General features: G+C 33.3%; 1 protein-coding gene across 1 annotated transcript; it reads left to right on the top strand.

Annotated features, from left to right (window-relative positions):
- Positions 1–994: 994 nt before the first annotated feature.
- On the top strand, positions 995–5,795 carry LOC140863347 (putative hydrolase C777.06c). The gene is made up of 12 exons (XM_073266711.1): positions 995–1,228; positions 2,198–2,325; positions 2,432–2,544; positions 3,249–3,290; positions 3,495–3,550; positions 3,642–3,718; positions 4,274–4,393; positions 4,545–4,621; positions 4,703–4,766; positions 5,102–5,152; positions 5,286–5,334; positions 5,430–5,795. The coding sequence occupies exons 1-12, from the start codon at positions 1,063–1,065 to the stop codon at positions 5,546–5,548; spliced, it is 1,062 nt and encodes a 353-aa protein (XP_073122812.1). The 5' UTR covers positions 995–1,062; the 3' UTR covers positions 5,549–5,795.
- Positions 5,796–10,715: the final 4,920 nt, after the last annotated feature.

Below are 10,715 nucleotides of genomic sequence, written 5' to 3'. Positions count from 1 at the left end.
ACCGGTTGGCAAGCTCAATCAAGCTTTGAGCATGCTGCAGCTTGTGGAGTGATCTAATCTATGTTGAAATGGGAACTCATTGAATTCATTTTTGGAAGCAACGAATCTGTCAAAGGTGGAGATTTGTGGGATATAATGTTGACTTGTTGACTTGAGCATTAGTGGCATTCAACGGCTTAGATCAGTCTAATGGAGTCAAGATGTTATCCAACAGATTAGATTAGATCAGTTAGTTAGGGTAGTTAATTAGTTGAGTTAGTTTAAGTAGAGCTTGGATCTGGAGGTTAATCGACACGAAAAATCAAAAGATCTGGGTGCTCTTCTCCTTCTTGATTTGTCGAACAGTTCATATCCTTGAAGAATATTAGGGATCTTCTTCTTGATATTAGAGTGAAGATTGAAGGGTTCCTAATTGGAGCTGAAACTTCGGTGATTCTGTCCCTGTTGTTCTTGTTCGTTTTATGCCTTATTTACTTGTTTTAGTTCGTGGCATAACATCGATTGAGAGAATTGTATTGAACTGATTTTGTCTCGATTCTTAGTGAATTCTTTGGGAGTTTTCCAGATCCTTGGATGTAGGATTGATCTCAATCCGAACCAAGTAAATTGCCGTGTTGTTATTATTTCTCTTGCGTGTGTTCTTATTCTTCGAATGTTGGCTGGATTTTGGTGAATCGTCTATTGATAGTGGTTGCCGTGAATGTTATAAATTGATCTCCTTGTGCTCTGAAATACAACATAAATTTTACTTTAAAATTTTTTAGTTGAGATGATTGTTATAATTCGAGCTCATACTCAAAACATTATCTCAAACTTCAAATTTTAAAATCATTATATTAGATGAGCTACAAGTAACACCCTTCTATATTATTTCTCAATGATTTAAAATCTTGTTATTATAAAAAAATTAAATCATGTAATTTTGTAATTTACAGTAATTATTGGCTAAAATCTGAAAATATTAATAGTGTTCCAAAAACAAATCTGAAAATTATTTGGTCGGTCCCTCTCCCCTTCCCTGAGAAAGTAGCTGCATTTTTCGGAGACACCGGAATATCCTAAATGGTTGTACCTCTCTCTTTCGGTGTTGTACGTCCGATTCCTTCTTCATGGATCCAGTTGACCCGTATAATGAACCCGATTAATCTCTACACAAGGGCACCTTTATCGATTTTAAGAAATGGGTCGACTCGCTTTGGCCCTATTTTTCAAGCTTCCCTTCATTCGAGTGAGTTTCAATTCGTTAAAAACTTTGATTTTTTTTTTTTAATTGTGTGGCGTGTTCGATATTTGTTTTTCTATTTGATTAATTTTGTTGCAGTAAGATTTATTGTTTATCTGATTTTTTTTAAGCTACTTCCAGCTGGAAAAATGGACAGTTCGTAAAGGAAACTTTTTGTTTGGAATGTCTTGTGTTGATTCTTGAATCTAGCTAATAAAGAGGTTGAGAATTAGAATTGATATGGCTTTATTGCTTCTCTCTTTAGCATGGTTTGATAAGCGAAGATATGGCGAAAATTTGTTGAATTGGTAAGCTCAGAGGTATTATGTTGAACAATATTTGCTTTTTGTTGCTTTGTGTGTTTGCCATTGGTTTATTATAAATGCATGTTATTTCATCTTACCAATTACCAGCATGTCCCGAGAAACCAATTCAAATGTGAACTTAGAACTGGGTAGAACATTCCATTGAGTAATATGAATTTGGCTTACTTGCTCAGTTGCTTCCTGATGTGCCGAGCAACCTTTCTTAATAAGAAGCAAGGAATTTGGAATATAATCATTATTTAAGATCGATTTCTTTTTAGAATGTCAATGCTTCAAGGATTTGGATGTGGACATTAATCTTTATTTTCTGTAACGTATTCTTGATCCTACTACATTATATGGCAGTGACCCATAAATGATGCACATAAGAGTCATTTTTGGGAACTGGTATTCTGATTGTGGGCTTACTCTATATTTACTCCTTCCCTGAGCAGTATCCCCATTCCCCCCCATCGATTTCTCTACTGTGTGTGCTTGTATAGAAATTTTAGATATCTATAGTTGTTTAATAGGGATGAGAATGTGTCGGCTTTAACTTAGATCATTTAGCTCATCTTTGTAGCGTAGTATGCTGCATGACTGTACGTTATTCTGATCTTTTCATTCAAAGCAGGAATCGTGGCTAAGGATGTGTTTGATTTTCTTGCAGGTTCTGCTAGTGATTCTCGACTAGCTCAAGTTTTTAAAAACCAATCTGAAATCATTTTTATTGGAACTGGGACTAGTGAAGGGATTCCACGCGTGAGCTGTCTTACTAATCCCAACAAGACATGCCCAGTATGCCTGCACTTATTTCATGCTTGCAGAATCACTTCTAAAGTCATGATTATGATTTCAGAGATGAGAATGTGAACTAACATGGGTTGATTACTTCTATCAACAGGTTTGTTTCAAGGCTAAAGAACCTGGTAGCAGAAATAAGAGGCTTAACACAAGCCTCCTCATCCGCTTACCCAGGCCATTGGGAGAATGTAACATTCTTATTGATGCTGGCAAGTATGTTAAAAGTTCTTCCATTTCACCTAACAACATTTTTCTTTATCGTCACATGCATCTTGAATATGGATGGCTGAATATGGTATATATATTATATTTTGCTCAAATCTTTGAGGTTTTTTCCTAGGTTCTTATTCATAATCATCTTTGATATGCTGTGTCAATGTGAAGAAAAGTAAAAGCTCGCATCCCTTGTTCACTGTTTTGTTTCTGGCTGAAATGACTGAACATGTAATGTTTGTTGAATATTGTATATTTGCAATGAGAATAATCTGATATGATGTGATCGAATGTATCGTTTGACGTTTGGGTCTCTTGCATTGTTCTTGGAAGCACTAGGTGTATCCTTTACGATCTGTCCATGGTGCTTAATTTGAAGCAGTCTTCCTATCACAATGGCTTTGATGAGAAAATGTTAACATAGAAACAATGGCTTGAGGTTTCCTTCAATTTGAACAGGGGTTACAAATTCAACACAAATACGTACGGTAGTTTTTAATACTTTGAAAGATACCTCAGTTTATTGAAAGGAACTTTAAAAAATAGATATTCAAGAAATTATAGTTTTAGTTTTTTTTATACATTATAGTTATTAATTGGCTGTAGGCCATTAGCTTTGCTGGATTGAGTTTAGTAGATATTCAGTAGTTCATTCCGTGAAGCTATGGCACACAATAAACCATCACTATCCTCGCTCAATGCAGGTTTTTCTATCACAGTGCGCTGAGATGGTTCCCGACTTATGGGTGAGCTTACTTTAGTTTTTAGGTCTGCTAACTGTTATTTGTACTTCGTAACATTTAATTTTCAGAATTTATGTTGTGCATTTATTACTGAATATTTTCAACATACGGTTGCATTAATAAAGTGATGGGAAATAACAAGTCATGGTGTCTTTCACGGGTTTTTTCATGGAAGTTCCTTGTTGTAACGACTCAGATTTCTGCCAGGATAAGAACAATTGATGCCGTTATTATTACACATTCTCATGCTGATGCAATCGGAGGTCTCTCACATTATTACTTTTGGCATTTCTATGGATGACAAATTCATAAAATGCTAGGCATTTATATATAAGAAAGCTTGGTTCTTTTCAGGTTTGGACGATCTTCGTGATTGGACAAATAATGTTCAGCCTTCTGTTCCAATTTTTACCGCATTGCGTGACTTTGAGGTTCTTACTTTGCTTGAATCTGCATCCCTCGATAAAATTTTGTTGATACTTTGCTACAGTTGGTGTATTTTACCTTTTCTGAACAAACTTACAGTGGATGGATATAACTAATAAATTGCACTCTGCTCCCTCCACCCTCTTCATCGAACATATGTCCGTAGGATAAGTACAAGTATTTTCATACAATTTCGGTTATTAATAACCTTGAGGACTGAGAAATTAATTTTTCACAGCTTTCTACTTCCATCTGAAATCACTTGAAGCATGAACGATATTCCCTGTAGAATTTAGAAGCCAATTATCTTTTCTATTTAAAAGATAATGAATTTTTTTCGTCGCTGGGGCTTGATAATGCATATCTTTTCATTTGGATAGATGTTCAACAATGTTTCCATTTTAACACTTGGACTAAAGTCTGCTATCTGTGCATGGAGTATATTTGAGTCTGTAGTTTGCTGAGAGTTCCATTCGTTTTGTTCTTAACAACAATCATAGCCATCTTTTATGGTAAAATATCTGACTGTTGTTGGTCTGACTTAAACCTTATAATTTTAGGTGATGAATAAAACTCATTATTATTTGGTAGATAAAAGTGGTGTGACACCTGGTGCTGCAGTTTCAGACTTGCTGTTTCACATCATACAAGAAGAGCCATTCTTAGTACATGATCTTCAGGTAAAATTTTCAATGTGTTCCTTTTATTACTGAAGTATGATATTCTATTATTAGGCTCTGAATATCCAAGATATAGATATACGGTGTTATAAGGAAAACTTGAGCGTTCCCTGCTAATTTAACGTCTTGTTTTGTTACTGTTGTCTTGCAGTTTATTCCCTTACCAGTCTGGCATGGTCGCGGTTATCACTCTTTGGGTTTTCGTTTTGGCAATATTTGTTATATTAGGTAGTAATTTGGTTTTAAATATATTGTGGTATATTCATTCTCTTTCGATGGAGGCTAATCATCCCTTCTCTGCGTTTGTAGTGATGTGAGTGAAATACCTGAAGATACCTATCCTCTTCTCGAGAACTGTGAAATTCTTATTCTGGTCTCTTTTGATATATCTCTTTTCCCTCATTTGCATTGTTATGCATGATTCTGACTTGTTGGTGGAGGGAAGCTCACTCGAGGAGAGTCACTTTGCCCCGCTTATATTTCAAAAATCGATAATTTAGCTTATGAATGTAAAATTATTTCAAAAAAATATTTTTGAAAAAAAATAAAAAAATGGTTCTGCACCCCTAAAAATGTAATTCAAATTTTGATGCTCCGACCCTCGGCTGGTCTTGACTCTACCTCTGATTCGACTCACGAGCATCATCTTCATTCTATCAGTTGAGTGGGTTGTTGTCATCATTGCTTTTCTTGTATTTCCATGATCAGGATGCTCTGAGGCCAGATCGATCTTCTTCAACACATTTTGGACTCCCCCAAGTAAGTTCCTTTTTTTTAGCAAATCACAACCTCTGAATTTCCATAGTCCATCGCTTCTAATATATTTTTAGCTCACACGCCCAGCAGATGCTTAGTCACCCTTCACCTGATAGTTACATTTAAAATTTCCCAGGCATTGGAGGAGGTTCGAAAAATCAGACCGAAAAGAACTCTTTTCACTGGTATGCCCATTGCTGATTGTTGTACTTGCTTTTCTTTGGAGATATAATACTGTTTTCGTTTCCTCGACTTTGATCTATAATCATTGTATTTGGAGGCATGATGCATCTCATGGATCATGACGAAGTGAACTCGGATCTTGTGAAGTTGAAGGAGACTGAAGGACTTGATGTTCAACTTAGCTACGACGGACTCCGTGTGCCAGTATCTCTGTGATTTCAATCGTATTCTGCCCATTGATCCATAATTGGATATAGATTTTTTAGGATAGAGAAAGAAAGACAAAATCATGATTCACTAGGATTTTGATTCAATGGAATTAGCATTAGGATCTATTTACTGCATTTTATGTTTAAAATCGAGCCTAACAAAATCCATGGCTCCCAGTAACTAAAATCTTTTGCATCATACAATTTCCATTTGAGGTCAAACGATTTGTGCAATGCTAGACAACAAAAGTTGGATTTTGGAAAACATTTTAAAAAACAAACATAATCTTTGATAAATAATAAATTAGTGTTGTACAGTGAAGGCGGATATCTATTATATAAGGTATGTTTCAATTTGAGCAGCCCTTTTTGACTTGAGAGTGTGGACTTTTTTCTTGGTGTAGCCTACAAAATTAGATTATTTTCTGGACAAGCGTTTGTCCCATCAAATGTATGGCTTAAAAAAAAATAACGATTTTACAAGTTTATGATATTTACATCAGGGCGTTGAATGAAAAAGACCGGTTGATTCCTTCTTTAAATAATGGATTGCTTGTTTATTGAAAAAATAATAATATTAGTGCCGTTTTGTGCACGGTTTAGTGCTTGGGGTGTGCTCATTGTATGCTTGATGTGTGTATACATATTAAAATAATATGTGTATATGTATTAGTATTAGATGTGTGTTGTTTACGTGTTTGATGTAAGTATATATATTAAAAAATTTAAAATTATATTTGCATGCTTATTAATGCTTGATGCTTTGCGTGCTCGATGTGTGTATATGTATGTGCTTGATGCGTGTTGTTTGCGTGCTCGATGTGTGTATATGTATGTGTTTGATGTGTGTTGTTTCAGTGTTTGATACGTGCATATACTATAAAAAGTTAAAATAATGTATGCATGCATATTAGTGCTTGATGTCTGTCATTTGCGTGTTTGATGTGTGCATACATATAAAAAAAAAACTTAAAAATGACATGCAAATGCATATTAGTTCTTGATGTATGTTGTTTGTGTGCTCAATGCGTGCATACATAATATTGTTTGATGTATGTCGTTTTCATGTTTGATACGTTCATATATATTAAAAATAAAAAATGATGTGTGCATATATATTAGTGTTTGATGTGTGTCGTTTGCGTACTTGATATGTGCATGCATATTAAAAGTTAAAATTGATATACACAATTGATGCTTGTTGTTTGCGTGCTCAATGTGTACATACATATTAGTGCTTGATGTGTGTTGTTTGCGTGTTTGATGTGTGCATATATTAAAATTAAAAATGATGTGTGTATACATATTAATGCTTGTTGTGTGTCGTTTGCGTTCTTGATATGTGCATACATATTAAAAATTAAAAATGGTGTTCATACATATTAATGCTTGATGTGTATCATTTGTGTGCTTGATGTGTACATACATATTAAAAATTAAAAATGATATGTGAATAGCTATCAGTGCTTGATGCATGTTGTTTGCAAGCTCGATGTGTGTGTATGTATATGCTTGATGCGTGCCATTTCAAAGTTTGATGCTTGTGTATACAATAAAAAGTAAAAATAATGTGTGCATACATATCAGTGCTTGATGTGTGTTGTTTGCGTGCTTGATGTGTGCATACATATTAAAAAATAAAAATGACATGCACATGCACATTAGTTCTTGATGCGTGTTGCTTGTGTGCTCAATGTGTGCATACATATTAGTGCTTTATGTATATCGTTTTCGTGTTTGATACGTGTATATATATTTAAAATAAAAAATTATGTGTGCATACATATTAGTGCTTGATGTGTGTTGTTTGCGTACTTGATGTGCGCATGCATATTAAAGTTAAAACGGGTATGCACAATTGATGATTGGTGTTTGCGTGCTCAATGTGTGTATACATATTAGTGCTTGATGTGTGTTGTCTGCATGTCTGATGTGTGCTTATATTAAAAATTAAAAATGATGTGTGTGTATATATATTAGTGTTTGATGTATGTCGTTTGCGTTCTTTATATGTGCATACATATTGAAAATAAAAAACGGTGTACATACATATTAGTGTTTGGTGTGTGTCATTTGCGTGCTTGATGCGTGCATACATATTAAAAATTAAAAATGATATGTGTATAGCTATCAATGTTTGATGTGTGTTGTTTGCGTGTTAAATGTGTCAGTGTGTGTGTGTATGTGCTTGATGAGTGTCACTTCAGTGTTTGATGCGTGCATATACAATAAAAAGTTAAAATAATGCGTGCATACATATTAGTGCTTGATGTGTGCCGTTTGTGTGATTGATGTGTGCATACATATTAAAAATTAAAATGACATGCACATGCACATTAGTTCTTGATGCGTGTTGCTTGTGTGCTCAATGTGTGCATACATATTAGTGCTTGATGTGTGTCGTTTCCGTGTTTGATACGTGCATATATATTTAAAATAAAATTGATATGTGCATACATATTAGTGCTCGATGTGTCGTTTGCGTACTTGATGTGTGCATGCATATTAAAAGTTAAAACTGGTATGCACAATTGATGATTGTTGTTTGCGTGCTTAATGTGTGCATACATATTAGTGCTTGATGTGTGTTGTTTGCATGTTTGATGTGTTCTTATATTAAAAATTAAAAATGATGTTTGTATACATATTAGTGTTTGATGTGTATCGTTTATGTTCTTGATATGTGCATACATATTACAAATTAAAAATGGTGTGCATACATATTAGTGCTTGATGTATGTCGTTGTGTGCTTGATGCGTGCATACATATTAAAAATTAAAAATGATTTGTGAATAACTATCAGTGTTTGATGTGTGTTGTTTGCAAGCTCGATGTGTGTATGTATGTGCTTGACGTGTGTCGTTTCAGAGTTTGATGCGTGCATATACAATAAGAAATTATAATAAGTGCATACATATCAGTATTGTTTGATGTGTGCCGTTTGCGTGCTTGATGTGTGCATACATATTAAAAATTAAAAATGACATGCACATGCACATTAGTTTTTGATGTGTGTAGCTTGTGTGCTCAATGTGTTCATACATATTAGTGTTTTATGTGTGTCATTTTCTTGTTTGATACGTGCATATATATTAAAAATAAAAAATGTTGTGTGCATACATATTAGTGTTTGATGTGTGTCATTTGCGTACTTGATGTGTGCATGCATATTAAAAGTTAAAACTAGTATGCACAATTGATGATGTTGTTTGTGTGCTCAATGCGTGTATACATATTAGTGCTTGATGTGTGTTGTTTGCATGTCTGATGTGTGCATGCAATTATATTAAAAATTAAAAATGATGTGCATATACATATTAATTAGTGCTTGATGTGTGTCGTTTGCATTCTTAATATGTGCATACATATTACAAATTAAAAATGGTATGCATACATATTAGTTCTTGACGTGTGTCATTTGCGTACTTGATGTTTGCATACAGATTTAAAATAAAAAATGGGATGCGCATAACTATCAATGCTTGATGCGTGTTGTTTGCTTGCTCGATGTGTGGTGTTTCCATTTTGGTACGTGCGTGTATATTAAAAATTAAAAATGATGTGTGCATACATATTAGTGTTTGATTTGTTCCGTTTGCGTTCTTGATGTGTGCATCCATATAAAAAATTAACAATGACATGCATGCACATACATATTAGTGCTTGATACATGTTTGCGTGCTCGATGCGTGCATACGTATTAGTGTTTAATGTGTGCCATTTGCATGCCCGATGCATGCATATATATATTAAAAATTAAAAATGGTGTGTGCATACATATTATTAATTGACACGTGACGTTTGTCACTTGATGTGTGTATACATATTAAAATTTAAAAATGATAAGTCCATATACTTATAAGTGTGCTTGATGTGTGCATACATATTTTAAAAAATAAATGATATGTGCATGCATATCAGTGTTCGATGCATTTTGTTTGTGTGCTCAATGCACGGATACGTATTAGTGCTTGACATATTTCGTTTGTGTGTTTAATGTGTGTGTGTGTGTGTATATATATATATTGAAAATTAAAAATGGTGTGTGCAGACATATTAGTGTTTGATATATGATATTTGCGTGCTTAATTGATGTGTGCATACATATTAAAAAGAAAAAATTATAAATTTAGTTATGTATGTTTGTCACTTTGCGATTTTGGTCTTCTATGTTTTCACATTTCAGTTTTAGTCCTGCATGTTCTGAATTTTGGCAATTTCGGTCCTTTTTATTAAAAAATTCTTACGTGGTACTGTACACGTCAGCTCCACATCAGCACTGAATTGGTGCCACGTCAGCGCCACATCGGAAAAAGAATAAAATTGCCAAAAAAAAATAAAGATAGTGGACTAAAATTAAAATCTGAAAATATAAAGGACTGAAATCGCAAAATGACAAACACAGAGGACCAAAAAAGCAATTTTCCCTATTAAAAATTGAAATGAAGTTTTTTTTTTTTTTAAAAAAATTGATGATACTTTTTTTTTTGTCAAAAAAAATATATCATGATCCCAAATTTAGGATTACCTCCCTCTATTTTCTTTTGAAATTTAATTGTATATAGTTGTATTATGGGCAACTTGTAGATAACTCCCTAAATCAAACATAAGTTTCAATTTACTTCCTATATTTGTCTTTCCTAAAATGTCCTTGTCTTTATTTTAATCATTATTATTTCTTGAATTATCAAATGTGGAATCGGATTCAAAATCTGATTCACTTGATTCATCAAGATAATAAATATTTTTATCGTCGGATGAAAATTCAATTGTTTCTACTGGATAGAATCCAATAGTATATATATCTTCAAGAAGTTTAACTTTATTTTTCTTTTCTTTTCATTTTGGACATTCATTTGCATAATGACCTTCTTCATTGCACAACCAACATGTGCAGTTCTTTCCTTTACCTTTTGGGCAAGGTGGTTTTTTATTATCAAACTTTTTATAAAATTTTCTTTTATAAGGTTTTCTGAAGAAATTCCTTCTAAATTTCTTTTTCTTATAGGGAATAAATTTTCTATTAAAAGATTTATAAGGTTTATTTAATTTATTATGTTTCTGTCGTTTTAAATGTTTGTGTGACATGTTTGTTTTACAACCGTATTCTTTTACTGTGAATTCCATTTTGTCACAACAAAGTTTATTGTTTTGTTTGTAAGATTTGGATATT

Source organism: Henckelia pumila, chromosome 4 (genome assembly GCF_033568475.1).
Source record: "Henckelia pumila isolate YLH828 chromosome 4, ASM3356847v2, whole genome shotgun sequence".
Classification (NCBI taxonomy): Eukaryota; Viridiplantae; Streptophyta; class Magnoliopsida; order Lamiales; family Gesneriaceae; genus Henckelia; species Henckelia pumila.
This window is presented reverse-complemented; position numbering and strand designations above follow the sequence as displayed.